The sequence below is a fragment of the Poecilia latipinna genome, unplaced genomic scaffold (assembly GCF_001443285.1).
Source record: "Poecilia latipinna isolate Pla-1442-1.1 unplaced genomic scaffold, P_latipinna-1.0 Scaffold489, whole genome shotgun sequence".
Taxonomy (NCBI): Eukaryota; Metazoa; Chordata; class Actinopteri; order Cyprinodontiformes; family Poeciliidae; genus Poecilia; species Poecilia latipinna.
In genome coordinates, this window is record NW_015113105.1 from 305,495 (window position 1) to 326,836 (window position 21,342).

The 21,342-nt window shown below is 41.6% G+C and overlaps 2 protein-coding genes across 14 annotated transcripts in view; one reads left to right on the forward strand and one right to left on the reverse strand.

Moving 5' to 3' along the window:
• The window catches only part of dctn1b (dynactin 1b), a 43,605-nt gene extending 26,788 nt beyond the window's left edge, over positions 1-16,817 (forward strand). For 7 of the 10 annotated variants that reach the window (XM_015039928.1, XM_015039930.1, XM_015039922.1 and 4 more), the window contains 25 exons: positions 784-804; positions 2,473-2,649; positions 4,225-4,422; positions 4,910-5,114; positions 5,776-5,854; positions 5,969-6,128; positions 6,211-6,315; positions 7,039-7,230; positions 7,339-7,455; positions 7,540-7,692; positions 8,836-8,996; positions 9,169-9,337; positions 9,477-9,545; positions 9,713-9,925; positions 10,198-10,359; positions 11,585-11,716; positions 11,871-11,999; positions 12,461-12,603; positions 12,692-12,858; positions 13,046-13,057; positions 14,350-14,477; positions 14,562-14,745; positions 15,749-15,822; positions 15,913-16,002; positions 16,476-16,817. In XM_015039928.1, the coding sequence (XP_014895414.1) occupies positions 784-804; positions 2,473-2,649; positions 4,225-4,422; positions 4,910-5,114; positions 5,776-5,854; positions 5,969-6,128; positions 6,211-6,315; positions 7,039-7,230; positions 7,339-7,455; positions 7,540-7,692; positions 8,836-8,996; positions 9,169-9,337; positions 9,477-9,545; positions 9,713-9,925; positions 10,198-10,359; positions 11,585-11,716; positions 11,871-11,999; positions 12,461-12,603; positions 12,692-12,858; positions 13,046-13,057; positions 14,350-14,477; positions 14,562-14,745; positions 15,749-15,822; positions 15,913-16,002; positions 16,476-16,613 (3,378 nt within the window). In that variant the 3' untranslated portion in view covers positions 16,614-16,817. The remainder of the gene's footprint in view (positions 1-783; positions 805-2,472; positions 2,650-4,224; positions 4,423-4,909; positions 5,115-5,775; positions 5,855-5,968; positions 6,129-6,210; positions 6,316-7,038; positions 7,231-7,338; positions 7,456-7,539; positions 7,693-8,835; positions 8,997-9,168; positions 9,338-9,476; positions 9,546-9,712; positions 9,926-10,197; positions 10,360-11,584; positions 11,717-11,870; positions 12,000-12,460; positions 12,604-12,691; positions 12,859-13,045; positions 13,058-14,349; positions 14,478-14,561; positions 14,746-15,748; positions 15,823-15,912; positions 16,003-16,475) is intronic. The other 3 variants (XM_015039924.1, XM_015039932.1, XM_015039923.1) reach the window with 2 other exon arrangements.
• A 603-nt stretch (positions 16,818-17,420) lies between these two features.
• The window catches only part of alms1 (ALMS1 centrosome and basal body associated protein), a 17,527-nt gene continuing 13,605 nt past the window's right edge, over positions 17,421-21,342 (reverse strand). For all 4 annotated transcript variants that reach the window (XM_015039920.1, XM_015039921.1, XM_015039919.1 and 1 more), the window contains exons 12-17: positions 20,941-21,156; positions 19,984-20,183; positions 19,710-19,863; positions 19,559-19,616; positions 18,874-18,973; positions 17,421-18,738 (exon numbers count right to left, since the gene is read on the reverse strand). In XM_015039920.1, the coding sequence (XP_014895406.1) occupies positions 18,694-18,738; positions 18,874-18,973; positions 19,559-19,616; positions 19,710-19,863; positions 19,984-20,183; positions 20,941-21,156 (773 nt within the window). In that variant the 3' untranslated portion in view covers positions 17,421-18,693. The remainder of the gene's footprint in view (positions 18,739-18,873; positions 18,974-19,558; positions 19,617-19,709; positions 19,864-19,983; positions 20,184-20,940; positions 21,157-21,342) is intronic.

Genomic DNA, 21,342 nt, shown 5'->3' on the forward strand with positions numbered 1-21,342 from the left:
TGAACATTTTGTTAGATCAGGCGGTAGACGTAGTGGTCGCTAACTTGCTGTAACTGATGGAACCAGAATTTCCTGATCAGCTCAATGTCTTAGGATCAAACATACTCCACAGTGGCTAGATCACAGCAATTCAGCAGAGAAGAGCAGGCTAAAATTCCCCTGCAGTGATTTAAGACCCATTGCTGGAAAAATCACTATTGTTTGCTGGACGTTCTGGGTTTCAGGAAGTGTTTTTGGTTGAAAAGTTTGCTGCGGGCATTCTTCAGATTTCTCTGCGTTCCCCTTCCGCCCGTCTCATGTGGTGTCTCAGTCTTGACAAGTGATGTATCGGGATAACAAGCTATTATCTTAGTACGTCTGCATTGTGTACGCAGCACAAAAGATCCAGGCTCAGATGAGATGGATGGAGACACAAAGTGGGCATTGATGTCGACGTGGAAGTACCAGTCACAGTGCGTTGTTGTTCCGGTGGTTTTGGTCATGTGGGTGGAAGACATGAGGTACAACAGACCAGCTAAGAGCTGTTATTAAAAAAATTGTTGATAAGATGCATGGGATTAGATTTTACTATCAGAGAAGTAGAAAATATTTCTCTACACAACGGTCATATCGCTATTGTCCACCCTTTTTTCCTTTTTTTTTTCTGTGATTTCCCAATTACAATGAATTTTGCCTTAAATCTCTAACCCTGGCTGTTTGTTTCCTCCCTTCTTCCCTTCCCTTCTTCTCCTGCCCTTTGACCTTCCGCTGCTTCCTTTACTTTCTCCTCCCTGTGCTTCTCAGACCACGGCCAGAAGGCCCAAGGTGAGCTCAAGTCTTCAACACCATCAGGCCTCCAGATCCTCTCAGACACCATTAATTATGTGGCTGATTGTGGGTTTTACTTCATGCAGCACTGTGTACTTTATGGACATTATTTCTAACCCATTTTACAGATTCAAATAAAAGTAGTTTATTTACATTTTTACACTATAATAACATACAGAAAGAAGAACGCAATTTAAAATTGTAACGTAATTAGTTTTCAGTTGCAGAAATAAATTTAAGGCATTAGATTTGTGTTAAACTTAGTAGGTATACATACAGGCTCTTTGGAAACAGCCTTTAACAGTTGTTGTGGTTAGCACAGTTAGCATAGCTATGAAAGCAGTCTCCATCCGTGTTCCCTAGAAAACAGACACGCTTGTTTCTACCATTTTTCTTTTGAATTAAAACGGCAACTGTCACAAAACAAAGTTGAAATGATTATAGTGTTCACATTTTAAACAGAAATTAGTATGGTATATTAGCAGTTAGCATGGTTAGCACAGATAGCTTTACTAAAACAGTAGTCTCTGTATGTATTCCCTGGAAATATAGAAATTTGTTTCTCATATTTTTTGCCTTGAATTGTTTGGTTAGCTGCTGTAAAACAGTCAAAATGAATACCACGCTCACGCTTACATTTTAAACTGAGTTAGTGTCATTTATTAGCAGTTAGCATGGTTAATATTACTAAAACAGCAGTTTCTGTTTGTGTTACTTGAAAATAAATTTGTTTCTAGCATTTTTGTCTTGAATTATCAGTGTGGTTGCTGCGAAACAGTCAAAATTTTTACAGTGTTCACATTTAAAACTGAAATCAGCACCGTTATTAGCAGTTAGCATGGTTAGCACAGTTAGCATTACTAAAACAGCAGTCTCCGTCTGAGAACATTTGAGTTCTGAGTTTTCCAAGAGGTTTCCAATGGATAAAAATATAAGATTGAAAGCTCAAAAAGAAAAAACAGAGCAATTTTACTGCAGACCTTTCAGCCTTCATCTGGTGAAAATCTCACTCTCTCTTTTTTGCTCGTGTACTGTTACAATTACAAGAAGCAATTGTACAGTTTCTTGCTTCTTACATTTCTCTGCTTCTTCTGACTTCATTTTAACACCTCAACAACACCGAGTCAACATCCGCACCAAAGAGTATTAGTACCATGACCTGAGTGTGTGTAGCATGCATTCACTGATCAGTCAAGCTAAAAACATACCGGCTGATTCCAATCACAAACTTGGTGCATCTTTAGTTTAATAAGCATGTTGATGCTAACAACTGCTAATAAAGATAAATCAGTGTTCAGTAATGTGTTTATGCTTCAGTTGTTTCCTGGTTCTGATCATATTTTGTGTCAGTAACCAATGAAATGAATCTACGTGCAACAATGCTCTCCACAATTTTAAAGATATATTTTAGACATTTTTTTCTGCCCAAAATCAAAGAAATCACATTTTAATATGTTTCTCTTGTACTAAAATATGCATGAATACTGACCAGGTCTCCTAAAGCCGACATAAATGATTAAAACCAGGATGATAAAAGCAGTCAAGCCTTCAGAGACCTTCAACACTAGAATCCTTTGTAGCAGGTTCATCTAGATTTTTTTTCAAAGTCATCTCTGTTTTATTTATTCATGTGTGTTGTTTACGTATCGTCCTCTGTTCCCCCAGCAACCCAGCCGACCTGCAGGCGGCGGAGGGAAGGGGGCCGCGTCCGGCTCGGCGTCGGCGTCGGCCGGCGAGATGAGCAGCAGCGAGCCCAGCACGCCGGCGCAGACCCCGCTGGCTGCACCGGTCATCCCGACCCTCCACTCTCCTGGAAACCTGCCGGCCCCTGGCCCCAGCAAGGTCAGGACCAACATCCTGAAACGTTGCTTACAAAGTAGCAAAACATGCAGAGATTTAAAAAGTCATTGTTAAAAGCCTCCCTGCTGAGAGAGAGGAAAAACGACGACCAGGACATGTGACATCTTTTTGCCTTTGGACCTTTAACTTCCATGTTTTTTAACTCAGCTGTCAGTTTGTGTTTGTAATCCTGCAGAAACGCTTTACGATGAAGTTACTTAGATTAGAAGACTCTTGTTTCTGGGAATACATTCTTAATGCTACCAAAATATTTTTAGGGATTCATGCATGAACGAATGAAAAGGTGGAAAAACTAGAGAGGCCTGTTCTCTACATAAAAACACAAGATTTAATTTAATTAATTGCACATTAACATGTTGGTTCAGTTTTTTTTTTCATGGAAATAACAAAGAATATTCATAAGAACTATTTTGTGTTGCACTTAAATGTTTCATATCGTTAAACTAAATAGTATCACAAAAAAAGTTGCTTGAGCAAATACACAATGAAACTTCAAGAAATTATTTTCCACTTTACCTCTTCACAAAGAGCGGCAGGGAAAAAGAAAAGAGAACATCTGTTAAAAAAAATCACACAATAAAGAAAACAGGAGGGTTTTATGATAAAAACAAAAGTGAGAGTAAAAAAATAATGAAATGAATACAGAAAATTAAAAGAAATAGACAAAATGAATAATGAAATAAAATGTGACAAAAATATTAAATAAACACAGAAAGGGAAAAATCAAAAATTAGTCAAACAATGAGATTGCAAATAATGTGGAGAATTAAATAACAATTGAAAATAATAAAAACACTAATTTATGTCACACTTTGTGATCAAATAAGTTGGAAATTGTGTTGATCCAATATTTGGCACCTTTTTCTCTATTAAACCATTTATTAATTTCTACATTTATTGTCAACTTTGGCAATATCAAAATAATAACGGTGGACATAAAAAAAATCCTCCACTGGTTTGTAAGAGGCTCATTTTTCATTTATCGTAAATGACTGATGGCAATTGTTACTGCCATTTTTTTTTTTTTTGCAAATGAAATCTCCAATTGAAATCTACTTTTTGTATTTTTTAATCTAAAATAAATGTAGTTTAATAATTTTTAGTAATCACTGATTAACTTCCAATGGTAGAGGTGAATCATACAATTAATTTTCTGCACAGTTAAGAAAAAATATCCATTAAGATCATGAAACAACCCCACCATGAGGGGTAACCTGTGTTATTTGTGTCTCACTCCCTCAGGAGGAAGTCGTCATGGAAACAGAGGTGCGGATATCTGTGTCGTTTCTGCACTTGACACCGAACTGTTGTTTTTCTGTCACTAACATTTTAACAAGCTGTCAAAGGTGTGATAGCTTCATATTGAGTGTGCGGCCTTCACAGGGGTGTGTGTCTCTGCATCCTGTGTATCCTCCAAGCGCACATTAAATGATTAATAAGGCATGTGTGCATGCCCTGTGTCTCCAGAGATATTTTTTGTGCTTCTAACAGAGGCTCAATCAAAGAAAGATCACAAAAGCGGCTCGTGTTTCTAATCTGTCCGCGTCCGTGCTGCAGGAGGAGGAGGCCCTGCGGGCTCAGGTGAAGGACCTGGACGAGAAGCTGGAGACGCTGAAGATGAAGCGAACGGAGGACAAAGCCAAGCTGAAGGAGCTGGAGAAGCACAAGATCCAGCTGGAGCAGCTGCAGGAGTGGAAGACCAAGATGCAGGAGCAGCAGGCAGAGCTGCAGAAACAACTCAAAGAGGCAAAAAGGGTAAGGAGGCGCATGTGGAGGACGTGGCAGCTGCTGCCGGAGGCCGACTGCAGGGTTCCTTCTATATGCAGCGCCACGGTGAAATGCAGCTCTGGAAAAAATTAAGAGAGAGAGGTTGTTCCACCAAATAGTAAACATTTAGTATTTTTTCTAAATTAATAGATTAGAAGAATCTCATTTCACATTATTTGAGGTCTAAAAGCACTGCATCTTTTCATTATTTTGACTATTTCTCATTTTCTGCAAATAAGTACTAAATTTTTGTTTGGCATTTCAGACATGTTGACAGTAGTTTATAGAATAAAAGAACAATGTTCATTTTACTCATGACCAGAGTTATTTGCCATTTTTTGTCACTGCCCCCTCACTGCCTAAAGAAAATCACCACCTCTTGAGGAAACCCAGGACTGAATATCTAAGCCAATAAAAAGGTCTAAATACACAGTTCTATGTATTTATGTACATATTGTATTATTTCCATTTGTAGGAGGCTAAGGAAGCCATGGAGGCGAAGGAGCACTACATGGAGGAGATGTCAGACACGGCCGACGCCATCGAGATGGCCACTCTGGACAAGGAGATGGCTGAGGAGCGAGCAGAGTCCCTACAGCTGGAGGTCGACTCTCTGAAGGAGAGAGTGGAGGAGCTCACCATGGACATGGAGATCCTGAAGCACGAGATTGAGGAAAAAGGTACAGATCACGTTGTCATGGTGACACAAGACGTTTCTTTAAGTTGTGTTTAAGCTGAACGGAGACATGTGGCCCAAATTCATGAAGTCATACTTGTCTTTAAAGTGACTGGGATTTATTTTTCTTGTTTTCTTCTGTCTTTGTAAGCAAATTAAATAAGAGTTAAAGCAATGAAGGTGGTGAGAAAAGGACAGTGAAAATTGCCAAACGTTTATAAAGCAGAACAAACTTTATTAGAAATGCTTCTAAACAGCACAAACTTTAGTGACTATTAATGAGATTTCATGTGATAAGCCAACTTAAATTACTGCATAGTTAATAAGTGACACTTTTCAGATTTATGAAAATCTGAAAAGTGTGGTGTGCATTTGTATTCAGCGCCCCTGAGTCAGTGCCACCTGTGGCTGCAGTAACAGCTTGAAGCCTCTGGAGGTCTCTCTACTTTGCTGCTCTTAAAAAATATAACATCTTAAGAGTTTTGACCTTTTGTTGGTAAAGACAGATTAGTATGGCTGAATACTAATACATGGCACAATTTCCAGATTTTTATTTGTAATCTTTTTGAAAACCATCAATCTTTTTTATTTCACTTCTCAGTAATGTGCTACTTTTTGTTTTTTAGCCACAATCATTGCTAGCTTTGTTTTGGTGTCTGCCTCAGGTTCGGACGGCGCCGCCTCCAGTTATCACGTGAAGCAGCTGGAAGAACAGAACAGCAGGTTAAAAGAAGCTCTGGTCAGGTGAGCGTCTCTCCACCGGAAAACAAAACCGGGGATTTTAATTATTCACAAAAACAAAGTTTATTCTTCCCATTTTACTCTGCAAAATCCTCCCGTGTCCATGCTCTGCGTCAGGATGCGTGACCTGTCAGCGTCGGAGAAGCAAGAACATGTGAAGCTCCAGAAGCAGATGGAGAAGAAAAACACGGAGCTCGACTCTCACAGAGGCCAGAAAGAAAAGCTGCAGGAGGAAATGACGGCGGCGGAAAAGACGATAGACGAGTTGAAAGAACAGGTTCGAGAAACTCATTAGGTGCCGAAGGTGGGCGCTGTGTGATTGGTCCAGTTAATAAAAACTAATACGTGCTGTCCTTCAGGTGGATGCAGCTTTGGGGGCAGAGGAGATGGTGGAGACTCTGACGGAGAGAAACTTGGATCTTGAGGAGAAAGTCCGGGAGCTGAGAGAGACGGTCACAGACCTGGTGAGGAAACAGCAGCAGCTCAGAGGAAGCAGTTCACTTTCAGGAACAAACGCTGTACTGTTCACGCCGGCTTTCGTGTCAGATTTACGGCATGGAGTTCAAAGCAAATTGAAGTGCTGCTGTTTCCTGATGTATTTAATCTTTAATATGAAATGAGTCAGCAGAAAAACTCATCGATATGCAGAAAGGGTCCCACAGAGTTTAAGTAGGACTCCATTTGTCCTAGCAGCTATCGCCCGGTCAGAATCAGTGGAGAAGTGAAAGAAACACTCTGGTCCTGACAACTGTGATCATCGGGGGTTTTTATTGTTATTGATCACGATGTCTTGTGTAAAAAAAATGTTTTATCTTCTGCTGAGAAAAACTTTATGATGCGTGATGTTAAGCAACATCCTTCCAGATATTACAGTATTTAGAAGGGTTGTTGCTCGTAAGTCGCACAATAAAGTTTCCTTCTTTTTTTTACGTTTGAAGTTAAATAAATCAAAGCATTGTAGTTTATGAATATCCAAATCTTAAGATAATTATTCAAGTATGCCCATGAATGGAAATGACAGGATTTTTTTTCTTGTAGAAATGCACCGATCAGAATTTGTGGCCAGTATTTTTTTGATTTTATCTCTATGCTTCCTCAGACTTCATATTTGAAAATAGCCTATCGTACCAACTTCCACAACAAGAGCGTTTTTCTTAGCTATCCTGGTCATCGTCTTTGCGCCGCAGGAAGCTATAAATGAGATGAACGATGAGCTGCAGGAGAACGCCAGAGAAACGGAGCTGGAGCTCAGGGAGATGTTGGACCTGGGAGCGGCCAGAGTCCGTGAGGCTGAGAAACGAGTCGAGGCGGCACAGGAGACCGTGGCGGATTACCAGCAGACCATCAAGAAGTACCGAGAGCTGACCGCTCACCTGCAGGTGCACATACACATCTGATCGTTGCTTTATTGGCGTTTTCTGAAGCGTATCCGGCTCACTCTTTTGTCACACGCCTTGTGTGCGCTGAGTATCTGGGATTTGTTGCAGGAAGTGAACAGAGAGCTGACCAGCCAGCAGGAGGCCTCAGCGGAGCTGCAGCAGCAGCCGCCAGCAGAGATGTTTGACTTCAAGATTAAGTTTGCGGAGACAAAAGCTTACGCCAAGGTTAGTTCATTTGGTACGAGCAACAGAAGGCTGCCGGCGACTCCACTTCATACCCGTCCATGTAAAGTCTGGTTGTTCTTTCAGGCCATCGAGATGGAGCTGAGGAAGATGGAGGTGGCTCAGGCCAACAGACACGTGTCTCTGCTGACCTCCTTTATGCCTGAATCCTTCCTTCGTCATGGGGGAGACCATGACTGCATCCTGGTCCTGCTGCTCATCCCCAGACTCATTCACAAGGTAGATTGCTCACTGTCAGAGTGCAGCTGAGGCACTTTAGGTAGAGACACATCAAGAACACAGTAGGGACCTCATCACAAACGCTGGAGTGCAAAAGTTCTCCAACGGTTTTAAAGGTGTATGAAACGTCTGTTGTGAGATTGTGGTGTTTCTTTGCATGAGTGGCAAAATACGAGCTTTCAGCATGTGGCATAGAGAGCCACTGTAGGGGCCGTTACGTATTCAACCCTACACTTATACACGAGAATATAGGCTACAACTTCCTCAGAAGGATCTTTGGAGACCCTCTGAGGAAAGTCTGATTTTTTTTTTTTTTTTTTTGGTTTTTTTTTTTTTTTTTTTAAAAAAAAAAAAAAAAAAACATCCTAACAGTTTTTAATATACAAAATTTTTTTAAAAAAATACACCTCCATACATCCATACATACCTACATATCCATGTGTATACATTTCACAAATATACACACTTACAAACATACTACATATGTATTTGAAAAAAATGAAATGAAAGGTAGCAGAAAGAAGAAAATAATCTTATAGTATCTGCCCCTTTTTCTCAACTATGAATCAAAACAAAAAAAAAAATTGATTTGTCTTATGTGACAAAAAAAGAAAACAAAGGAAGAACAAAAGAAACAAGGTCAGATTTCCTTAGAAAATGGGACAAAGCTTCCTGCCAAAGCTAAAACCTGATCTTTCCCACATCATGGTCTCTCTGCTCCAAGTTGCCTAACTTATTGCAATGTTTTTGGCTCCATGGCAGCTACAGTATATGCCTGCAACCAGTATGTCTCAAAGCAGCTGAGACAAACGCCATGTTATGACTCCTTGGACATAGAAATTGGTCTGTGTTGAATTTGCCAGGTGACAGGGCTCCCAGCTGGAGAGTGTGCTCACAACTCCAAATTGCACATAAACAATTGCATTCTGGAAGCTGAGGGAAGTTGCTGCTTAGTCAGTTTGGAGCTCAAATGTAAAATATATTTGCCACGCCGTCTGAAGAGAGTTGAAACAAGTCCTGTCCATCAAAGTCTTGGACATCCAGGAGAGGGATCTCTGAGCCTGTCAATCTTAATCCAGTGTGTAGGAAGGAGGAACCATATCTGTGTGTGAGCTGAAACCATTTCTGTTTGTGTGTCTTCAGGCTGAGCTGATCAGCAAACAAGCGCAGGAGAAGTTTGACCTGAATGAAAACTGTGTGGAGCGAGTCGGCCTGAAGGGCGGCGTCGGTGAGCAGCTGAGCTTCGCAGGCGGTCTCGTCTACTCCCTCAGCCTGCTGCAAGCCACTCTCCACAAATACGAGCAGTAAGTTTCACTGCAGAGACGCAGATAAGAGTTCAAAATGGGGCTCACAGTCGGTCCCACCATCAAACACAGTGAACACCTTTACATTCTTGTTCCCATCATGCTTTTTATGTAACCCTTTGAAATACTGTACACCTGCTGCAACAACCTTCTCCATGGGTCTGTTTGCCAGAGCTTTGTCTCAGTGCAGCGTAGAGATCTACAAGAAGGTGGGCTCTTTGTACCCAGAGATGAGTGTTCATGAGCGCTCTCTGGATTTCCTCATTGACCTGCTGCACAAAGACCAGCTGGACGAGACGGTCAACGTGGAGCCGCTCACCAAGGCCATAAAATACTATCAGGTGTGCAGCATTATGTTCCACATTGCTAAAAAAAGCGTCTCCTTTAGTCAATAAGACATTGCAATGCGTCTTTTTCTCATTTTTTTTTATATTACTATGTTGACATGAATCTTTATGTTTAATATTTTTCATTCATTAGCACTTGTACAGCATCCATCTGGCAGATCAGAGTGAGGACTGCACTATGCAGCTGGCTGATCACATCAGAGTGAGTAAAAACACGACTAGTCTGTCAACAGAAACAACTAAAACCACGTCCATCCATTCTCAATGTTTTATTATTGCTACACGTTTCCTTTATTTCCTGGAATAGCACTAGAAGTCTGTTAATGTTTAGGTTAGGATGTTTATCCAATGGCTTGCTCTCATGTTCAGTTCACCCAGAGTGCCTTGGACTGCATGGCAGTGGAGGTGGGCCGCCTGCGGGCGTTCCTGCACGCGGGTCAGGAGAAGGCTGACCTGGCCGTGCTGCTGAAGGATTTGGAGACTTCCTGTAGCGACATCAGGCAGTTCTGTAAGAAGATTCGCCGCAGAATGCCAGGAACAGATGCACCCGGCATCCCTGCCGCACTTAACTTCGGACCACAGGTAACCATGGGAACCACGCGTTTTAAACTGCTATTCTGGTCGCCGTCACCGTGTCGGACACATCAACTCCGACCTTATCAACTTCTTCCATAGTGCAGCGATATTGAGACATCATGTTAAGAATGATCAAAAGGCACTAAAATATAAACATCCCACAGCTGTAATCCAGGATTTCAGAGGCTCCTGGTTCTATTTAGATAGAGGCGAGCAGATCGGATAAGAATCAGAGGATTTCAGATTGCTGTTCTCTTTTGACCGATTCTGCACTGCAGGTGTCCGACACGCTCTCCGACTGCAGAAAACACCTGACCTGGGTGGTGGCGGTGCTGCAGGAAGTGGCCGCTGCTGGAGCTCAGATGATGTCTCCTCTCGGCGAACAGGACGGGCTGGCGGCAGTCAAACTGGAGGATGTGGCGTTCAAGGCTGCAGAACAGGTGACACACCAGTTCCTCTGTTTTTTTTTTCTGGGAGCAAATTGAGAAAACCCACTCAAAGGAAATAATAACTAGAAGTTGAGCTCCAAGCTGTTACAAAAGGACTCCAATCACTTCTTGGCAAGTCCAACCCAATTTCACACATCCTATGAAATCCTGGCTCTCCCCCAGAGCAAGAAAGACACATACACAGTTGGGCTGCAATATTTTTAGCCTCACAGCACCATCAAGGTTTCCCCCTAGAAAACTCGCTAAGCCCGGTGGTTGGGTACGAGGGCAGTCATTCATCCAGCGGCCCGCCGTGTTTTTGAGTTAAAAAATATTTAAAGTTGACAGGAAATTTGAAAATATCACTTGATAATTATGTGTTATTTAAAGATTGGAAGATTAATATCTGAACAATAACTATATAGTCTTAAAAAACGGGAATATTTTAAAACAGACTTTAAAAAATAAGCAATGTTTAGCCTGGTGGTGCACAAGTAAAGCCTGGTGGCCCGCCAGGCTTAAAATACACTGGAGAAAACACTGACCATAGTTATTAGGAAATGCCAAAGGCCAATAAGGGTAGATAAAAAGAAAGTACTTGAGAATGTTGTTTTAGACTTAGAGGCATCACATTGCTTTGTAAAGCCTTTTATAAAGAATTATGAACTTATTTCATTCTAAACTTGTAATGATTGTCCTGAACTTTTTGTCAAAATGTGATTTAATTCAAACTTTTCATGTGGATTTGTGTCTAATTAGTCCAAAAAGATCCGAAATCTCAGCGTAAATTCAGAACTTCTGAAAAAGTTGAGTGAAAGTCTATCATCTACAGTGTATCAGATATTTTGGTTCATTTTACTTCTTATTTGAAAGCCAGGTTATGTTTTTCATTGATTCATCCAAAAGGCATCCCAAATTCATCCATTCATCCATTCATTATCCCAGAGCTTAAATGGCACATAAAGAGTGTGTGAATCAATAGGGCCCCATTAGTATCACGTTCCTAGCTTATCATGTCAAATTGATCCATTTATGTTTTAAGATGTCAGAACTGTCATAAAACAAGAAGACCCTTATTGGTAAAGCTCTTCAGATCTGGTTTTATTATAAGTTCCTACATGCCTTCATTCCTTATAAAGGTTAGTTGTTCCCTGTATAAATATTGATGTTGCCGGGTTTAATGGCCGACTTGTTGGAAGGAGTATTCTGATGGTAGGTTTAAACCTTATCTTTGCAGATCTATGGATCTCAGGGCGCCAACCCCTACGAGTGTCTGCGACAGTCCTGTAGCATTGTCATAGCAACCATGAATAAAATGGCTACTGCCATGCAGGAGGGGGAGTATGACTCAGACAAGCCCCAAAGCAAGGTAACTGTGAAGGATTTTCTTGTTGTGAAGCTACTATGCAGATGTGTCTCCATTGTGAAAATGCCTCAAAGCAGATTGGAAGGGTTTTTATCCGGTGCATGTTTTCTGAACGCAGAATACTAGTTTTATTTCTGTCTGCCCCATCATCCCCCAGAACCCTCCACCGGTGGATCTGCGAGCTGGAGCTCTTCGAGCCGAAATCACAGACGCCGAAGGTCTGGGCCTGAAGCTGGAGGACAGAGAAACGGTCATCAAAGAGCTGAAGAAGTCTCTAAAGATCAAGGTGGAGAAAAGCGACTAAATGTGTTCAACGTCTAATGAAAACGTTTATCGTGAGCACAAATGGTTTATTGATCGGGAAGATCACTCAACTTATGACTGCATTGGGTTAAAATGTAAGAAAAATTGGCTTCATTTATCATTTGATGTAGATTTTCTCATAGTGGCTCAAAAATGAACAAACATGAACTTAAACCAATTAAAATTTCTTCCAAATACAAGTATGCATATAATTGAGTCAGTATGTATAATTTTCACCCTGTGTGCTTCAGAGAAAATCCGACAAAATCAAACTTAGGCACTAAATTCTTCTTTTTAAACTTTCACTGAAGTTGCGCTTTAGATATTAACTCAATCGTGAGGGAAAGAAGACATGAAAGGCGTCAACACATCACCAATTTCATTGAAACTGTGTTGGTCACCATGCAGTGACCCGCACCGTCATGACGCTGTGTGACGTTTCAGGGAGAAGAGCTGAGCGAGGCGAACATCCGTCTCAGTCTGCTGGAAAAGAAGCTGGACAGCTCGTCCAAAGACGCCGACGAGCGCGTCGAGAAGATCCAGACCCGGCTGGACGAGGCCCAGACCCTGCTGAAGAAGAAGGAGAAGTAATTATGGTTTCACACGTGAGATAAACCCCGAGAGCGAGGCGGTGCAAGCAGGTCTACAGCTTTGCCACGGTGTCCCCCTCCACAGGGAGTTCGAGGAGACCATGGACGCCCTGCAGGCGGACATCGACCAGCTGGAGTCCGAGAAAACGGAGCTGAAGCAGCGAATCAACAGCCAGTCGAAGATGACCGCGGACGGACTGAGAAGCAGCAGCCCGTCAGGAATCGCTTCCATGGTCTCAGGAATAGCTGGAGGTGAGTGAGATCAGAAAAAAACAACAAAAAATCCCAAATCTGTCCTCGTTACTGTAACAGCCATCTGTCACAATCTTACACTGTTACTGTTAATCTGTGAAGTATTTTGAGTTCAAACAAGAAATAACATGTTTCTCTTTTCTGATCTTGTTCTTTTACCTTCTGATTGATGTACTTTATTCCTCAGAGGAACAAAAAGGTATCCGTCTGCTTGCATCTGATGTGATTCCGCATGATGTTGAGTTCGTTGTTGTCACAGGGCTGAGTTTCATCAAATGTAAAATGCATGTTTTATGTCATCGGGGCTTTAAAGAGCTGAAAGTATTTAAACTTAAAGTAGATGAAGATTATATATCTACACTGTGTGTATTCCAGCGTTTCTTATTACTGCTTTACCATTTGCTCTTGGCTATTATAGTTAGATGACATAAACCGATATTTTTTTGTACCTGTACGTTCTTCATTGGTGAATAAATTGGTTATGTAGCAAAAGTTAATCAGGATTAACGTAATTACAAAAACCTCATGCCTGCTGTGTTTTAGTCTTAAAACAGACTGATAGCATCATTTGCATGTTGCTGTTAGCATTAATGACGACATGGCAGCAGATATCACTCTGGATCAGGACTGAATGGTTGGTTTAAAAGGTGGAGATGCTGGAAATTATTTTTTCATTATGTCAACCTTAGTTAGAGGCAAAGTAACATGATTTTCTGCAGAAGTCCAAACCATGTTAAGAGTCCAGTAAGACTGCAACTAAATCATAGATGTATTGAATGTAGACTGCTTGACCTGCCTTTAGCCTGTTTGGGACGTCTTTAAGAAAGACTGTCCAGAGAAAAATGGTGTACACCATCCTGAGGCCAACCAAGAGATTCACTCATAATTTGATTTAAAACACAGACTGGAATAGAGAAGTCTGTACTGTAAATACTAAAGCTTTGAGTTTACTCAAAGTGTTTTTGATTAGAAGCCTTTGAGATGTTTGTGAGGTCCAGTATACAGTGGAAACCTCCAACAAAAAGATGTTACGACCCCGACTGAGCTGTACACAAAACCATGTATTCATCCAATGAGAGCGATAGGATAAATTGTTGTTACCATGGAGGTGTGTCATCATTTTTATTTCCAAGTTTGAGCTTTAGTTTGTGGAACTAAATTAAGATCTGTGTTTGCATTGTAGTGAAGCATCTCTTTCAGTTTAGTGTTGGTTGGATGTTATATCCAGTAGTATCCCATAAAACATCGGCACAAAGACCTTCATACATTCAATGTTAGAATAGCAGCTTGACCTAATTGGCCCATAAGAACCAACAACCAGGATGCATTCAATGTTAAAACTGTGAGATAAAGAAATCCTCCGTTAACCAGTAACTTAGCATAGTGGCTTGGTTGAACGATCAGGTAGAAATAAGCATCCTAAAGGTGGAGTGAAGCTACCATCCATACCCTCTTCCATGTCACAGCCAGTCTTCCTCTTGTCCTCCTCAGGCAACATGATGGCCGGAGTCGGCCCGGGCTCCGGCGTCCAGGTGATTGACTCCCCCCTGCTGAGTCAGCAGATTGAAGCCCAGCGGCTCTGCATCAAACACCTGAAGAACGAGAACAACAGGCTGAAGGTGAGGATGGAACTCTGAGCCGCCCAAACCGATGGCACACGGTGGCATCTTTAACCTTCGTGTGTGCGCTCCTCCTCCCGGCAGGCGGAGAAGATGCGCACCCAGCTCGCCTCTCTGCCACCGCTCAATGTGACCAAGCTGCCCTCCAAGGAGGGACGACCCGAAGTGCTCTCCAGCGCCCTCTACCGCAAAACTGACCAGCTCCTGGAGACTTTGCTGCAGATGAGCGCCAACGTCAAGGTGGTGGACGTCACTGGAAAATCCCCGGGTCAGTAGAGTGAGTGGAGGAAGTTAGGTGACTGGTTTCCTCCTCTTCCTCTTATCAATACTGCAGATATTTTCTTCCACCCAGTAGCTGCGTTTCAATTGACCTTAAAATTGCGCAAATTGGAATTACGAAAATAAATTGGCTAATTTCAAAAAGCTTGTGTTGTGGCACTAGGATGAGGCGGTTTATCGGCTCTGTCGAAATTCGTATATTTCGCAAAACTGCGATGGAAACGCTTTCTTTGCAACATGAGTCATGTGATCAACAGACAGATGTTACTACTGGCGGAAAAGACGAAGAAGATGGCAGGAAGTGGTCAGAGGATGATGGCGCAGCATATTTTTTCAATAACTTATCGCCTGAATAAACTTATTTATGTGTGATATTTAGCTGCATTCCTTATTTAATGGAAACACCACAATTGCGAAATTACGGTTTTTCAGCAATATTGACAAAGTTTTGAGTGCATTTTTAATGGGAACGCAGCTACATTGTTGCAACAATCGCAAGTTTACAGAGGTGGGTAGTGACTAGCTGCATTTGCATGAGTATATTTTGAAAAAAAAACTTTAAGAATAATAATTTTACTGCGCCATACTTTTTACTTGAATTAAATTTTTGGCTCCTCTGCACGCCTTTTTTAAGTTTCAGTGTGTTTTATTGAGATGTTTTGTGACAGGCCACTCATTCTTGAAAAAATAGACACATGAGCTTACCAAAGGTATTTGTTGTTTATAATCTTTTAATGCTGTTATTCAACCATCAGATTGGTACAGGGTTCAATTACATCCAATCAGCTTTCAAGTGTTTCAGGAACTCCTGATTATGAATCCATGTAATTATCATGTTATTGCACCTTCAACCAATACCCCGCCGGTCAGAGGCTGTCACTTTAAATAGACCCATGTGTCGTTATCGCCTGAAATCATCGGCTCTACTGAACTGACTGATATACACAGTTCTTTGTGTGGAAGGAGGTCGCTAACATTGTGTTGTCCTACAGTGACACCTAGTGCTCAGCTGCTGGAACAGACGGCACGTCTTCAGTCCCTGAGAGAGACTCTGGACAGACTGAAGGTAAAAAACACTCTAAATAGTTTTAGGATTAAAAAGAAAACAATCATCAGTAGTTTCAACCAGCATATCTTGTTCTCTGCTTCTGAACAGGGTGAGGTAGCAGAGCATGTCGTCAATCTGCAGCCTGGAGCTCGAGTCTCGTCAGACTTTGCAACGTTCCCTTCAACCTCCTTTGTTAAGGTAGTCGACAAAAACATCAAACCTCTTCAGCTGTATTGGAACGCTTTAGCTGAAACTATGTTTCCATTACTAATGTGTGCAAAACTTCTGCCAATGTTACAAAAACAAAAACAACACAATTTTCCAATTGTGGCATTTCCATTAAATAAGAAACGCAATTAAAATCACAAGTGGATAGGTTTATTCACACAGTAAGTCATTAAAAGTTTACCACTCTTACCAATTACTGGTAAGAATCTTTTTTGCGAAATATACAAATTTCGATGCGACAGAAAAACGACCTCATCCTAGCAGCACAACTTTATGTTGAAAAATACTCAAAATGTGGTGATAAAATAAGCCATATTTTGAGAAAAATATGGCTTTTCCACTGAGCAAAATTATTTTCGGAATTCTAATTTTGCGATTTTTAGATCAACTGAAGCGCAGCTAGAGAACCTGCGGATCTGACCTCTGTATTTTTCCATTTCCAGGCAACCGAAGAGAAGCACTCCGACACGGTGCTGGTGGGTCGAGTCCTGGTGCCGTGTCCCCGCGGTCAGGAGCAGGTCCACCGCCTCGTTCTGTCCCAGTCCCAGCTGCAGAGAGTCCACAGTCTCCTGCAGACCTAAATGTTGCTTGACCCCTGTGATCCCGCCCTCCTCCACCTGCTGCGGCACCACAAACACGCCACCATCAGTTTCTGCTCCCTCCTCCACCTCCAAACCGAGAGGAATCTACAGCCTTAAGTGGAAGGTTGAATGCTGAAAACGGGGAGGTACCTTCATGTTTGAGATGTTAGCAGCTCTGTGTTACAAGTGACATTTTTAATCTCAGCTTACTTGGATTTTATTTATGTAACACCAGGCTCGGTTCTGATGCCGCCCCGTTTTGGTCTCGGCTGTTTTAAACGAGGATGACAGAAAAGAAATTTTACAATTTGACAACTGGAACAGTTTCAGGCCATTAGCAGTATATTTAATGTTTTGTTTTGTTTTGTTTTGTTTTGTATCATCAGCTTGTTCAGTGACTTCCTGGTCAGAAAATGAAAAATCCCAGCCTCTTCTGATCTGCAAATGCACCAATTTTAAGCGCTAAATCATGTTGCAGACAACAATCTCCAGTGTGGAAGCTGCAAGTTGGCAAAATCTTCAGCAGAGCAAAGTTTAGCTTTGAATCCGTCTGTTGTTGACTGGTGTTTTAGTAATGCTAGCCCATGCTAACAGCTAACATACGATGCTATGATAAGCTAATTATTTTGTTTTTATTTTGAAATATCACTACAATCTTTTGCGTTCAGACAGCCGTCAGTTCAGCTTTTGATATAAATTATTAATGATCACTCATGTCAACAAAGCTAGAAAAAAATACTTGTTTTGTATCTACGGAAGGAGATTAGGACCATCTAAACAAAAGAAAAGGGATTTTGACTTTTTTTTCTTTGAATTCTGACTTCAAACTAAAGTCAGAATCCTCTTCTGCATGTATCTCTCTCGTTGTCGGGTCGTAGCGTTACCAGAGATCAGAAATAGGCCTCAGCCTGATGGCAAACGACGTCACGTTTGCTCAGAGGTCCGCCTCCATTAAGTTTCAGGTTGATTCCATCCTGATGTGACGGAAAGCCGTGCTTCAGACTGCGGCGGTAAACCAGAGTGGATAATCTGATGCATGCCGCCCAGACTCACAAACACCGCATTTACCAAGCTCTTCTCCGCTCCTGTGTGAATCCCGTGAAGCCGTGCAGAATATTAGGAAGCGTTCTAATCTTTGTGCTCAGTTCTTAGCTTGACTGTGAGAAGGGAAATTATGAGTTGTAAATGTCATTTTGCGTGTGTGTGTGTGTGAACATTAGAATTTGCACAACAGAACAAAGTCCTGCACGTTTCAGTTACAAACAGATGGAGGATTTTAGCTATTAATCAAATGTTGGAGGAAAACTTTTGAGACTAAAGGAACTAAATAACTTCAGTGGACACAGCCTGGCTACAGTTAGGTTGGGCTACGCTTCAGCCTCTGTGAGCGACACCGGTTTCATCAATGAGAGCCCAGAAATGTTCACGTTCTAAAGACTGGAACTTTGTCCGAGCCTTAAACCTGCAGCCATCAGTCACCTGCCTTCGTTTTTATTTTTAATTTAATTTAACCTTCTTGTAGGAAAACTACGATAATGTCTGCCAAAGAACGTTTCTTTTTTACCACCACGTCTGCCAAGGCTGAATCCTCACTGACATTTTTTCTTTTATTTTCTGGCTGTCTCTGTTTACACACAACTGTCATTATTAACTTGAACGTTTATGAATTCGTTTAACGGGCATAGTGCATTTGTATGAAAGCACATTGCGATGCTGTGTGGTGTAGTGAATCTGCAGCTTGTCCAGCTCGTCTCTTTGTCCCCTGTGTGGTTTCCTGCTGCTGCACAACCGATAACTGATCAATAAATCCTTCAAAGCCAATGTCGGCCTCTGTTGTTTTCATATTCCCAAAACACAAAGAATGTAAAATCACTTTAATTTTAACAACAACAACAACAAAAAAAAAACAATACCCAAGTTTCTGTTACACATGATAAAAAAATAGGCAGATATTATCTGGAGCACCTTTTTTCTGGTAAAAAAAAAAAAAAAAAGGGTCTGCTTTGTTCTTTACTGAATGGCTCAAAATAATTTCACATGACTTATGAAATAAATAACATTTTGGAGCTGTTCCGTTTAATCACTGCCAGGCTGTTCGCCTGCTCAGGACTCGGTTCCTCACTCTCTGGAAAAGAAAACGAGAAAAGAAGCAGCAGCATGTTAGTCATTTCCAACATGGAGTCAAAGTGGAACCAATGGTCACAGAAAAGCTGCAGGAAGTCAGATCAGGACGTTTTTGTTCCTGACTGACAGACGGCACCTTGTTGTAGAGCTTGGCATTCAGCCTGTACGTCTGATACTCGGCCTTCCGCCTTTCCTCCTCTCTCCTGCGACGCACCTCAGGAAGATTCTCATAAATTCTGTTACAATAAAATTTACAATGTCAGTGTTACAAATGAAAGATGTTAGATTCGTACTCTAAAATATGACAGCGTATTAGGGCTGTTGTCGATAGAGGAGGGAGGAATACATTTCTGCCAAAAAATTCAGAAATTTTGAGATTAATCTCAAAAAATGTGGAAATTTCAGTTTCAAAAGTCAAAATTTTTGGACCTTCGAAATGCCACATTTCCGTGTTTTTTTTATTTTCCTCTTTTGAAGATTAATCTTGGTTAATACAAAAGTTTCGGTTATCTCTAGCAAATTTTAAAGTTTTACAACCCAAAAATTTTTTTTATTTTTTTATTTTTTTGGAAAATGTCAGATTAATCTCTGAGTATTATGTTTTCTCTATTTACAATTACATTTGTACAGCTTTGTACTAAACAAACATCATCCCTTAGAGGTAAATATCTGCACACCAAGGATATGGTTTCTAAGTGTTTACGTGCTGAATTTGCACTTATTTTGTGGGAAGTCTTCATGTTGTGCCATAATAGACTGATGAGTTGTAAGCTGAGTAAAGCTTCTAATGTGAAATGCAGATATTAACATTAAATGCTTACTGTTTGGACCTCTGGATCATCTCTTTCCTCGGTACTGCTCTCCTCAACAGTGCTGTGCCTTTGCAGAGGAAAAAAAACTTTTAGCTGCTACAGTTACTGTAACTCCTGCAGAGTGACGGTGTGGAGCAGCAGTTCTCCAGGTTCTGGATACCTGCGGGTCTCGGGAGCCTCTGAGGTTCTTCTAGCTGGTCGAACAGCAGGTTTCTCGCAGCCTGGATCCTCCTGTCCTCGGCCTGCAGAGCCAGACATCTCACCCTCTGCTTGGACTGAGAGATGAAATCTGGCCGCCGCATCTCCAGAGCCTCCTGCAGGGACGGAGCAATACGATGAAATCTCCCACAATGCTTATGTGTTAAACACTGAACATTGTAACTATATATATTTTTTAAATCCATGTTTCTGAAGATAAAAAAACATAAACTCACTTGCAGGGAGACCCGTGCCAGACCAGAGGACAATACTTTGGTTTTAGGATTCAGATCTCGGACTTGTCTCTGTCTGAGCAGCTCTCTCCAGGGACGGGTTCTGCTGTACGGCTCAAGCCACGCCGTGTTCATCTTCTCCGGCCGGTTCTCCTTCCTCATCTCAGACCTCAGGTTGTCAACTGGGATGAACCACGAAACACCTTAAAATAATTGATTTAAAACAATTAAACATGACACAATGAATATTTCTTTTCTCACATGACACAACTAGAATCTTAAGAGCATTTTAATCTTCAAAATGGAAGAAACTTTTGTTGGTCTGTCTGTCACATGAGGTCGAGTTAGTCGCGTTTTTCAAAGTTTGCGTGAAGCGCGCGAGTCGAGAAAGCGCTGTGTCGCTTATAATTGACATATAAGTCGGCCTCATATTCTCCGAAAATGAGCCCCCATAAAGGGTTCATACATATAAATACCGGTGGAGGGGTCCTGACATGAAACAATACCCTAATACAAATCATCAAATTTGAGGTGAAATGGTTCGCGCGCGATTGACACCGTGTTAATGGCTCGACCCGCGAGGCGACGTCACTCTCTACTCATTTTCTATCGAGCTGTGCGGTGAGGCGACAACCGCTAGTCTTTCTTCGTCACCAGTGAAATTCGCACACGTGAAATTTGAAGCTCGTACACGTAGACGTCCACACGCTGGTAAGCTATGCGACACAAGAATTTAAAAGCTGTTCAACTTTATCGCGTCCCATGTGTTGGATTCATCCCGAATGGCGGAAAACTGTCGCTTTCGCTGTCGTTTGTCGCTCACCATGTGTCGAGGTAATTAAAAAACAACAAAAAAATTCAGTGGTCCATGACAGACGTGGCGACAGCGCGCGAAGCTAACGCGCTGCCTGTTCAGTGAATTAACGAAAAACCAGCCAGGAGCTTTAAGAGCAGACATACTTTTAGGGTAAGGCTTGGAGGGGCTCCTCTTGCTCTTCTTCTGCTTCTGGTTGCTGTTTGATTTAGGAAGAACTCTCCTTCCTCCTCTTCCTCCCACTGTGCCTGACGAAGAAGAGGAGGTCTGCCCACAAGTCCTGGCTTCTGCAGGAGACGGGAACGTAGTCCCAACATCTCTGGTGTTCCGCCGAGTCCCGTTACGAACAATCTCCAGCTCACCTGAGGAAGAAGGTAAAATATTACCGACTTTACAAAACATTTGATTATTTTTTAGGGCGGAAATTAATCGACTATTGAAATAATTGTCAACTAATTTAGTAATGTATTAACTGGAGGATACAAGCAAAAAAAAAAAAAAAAAAAAAAGGCTATTTGATGAAAAAAAAAAATCCTGACAAAACAAAA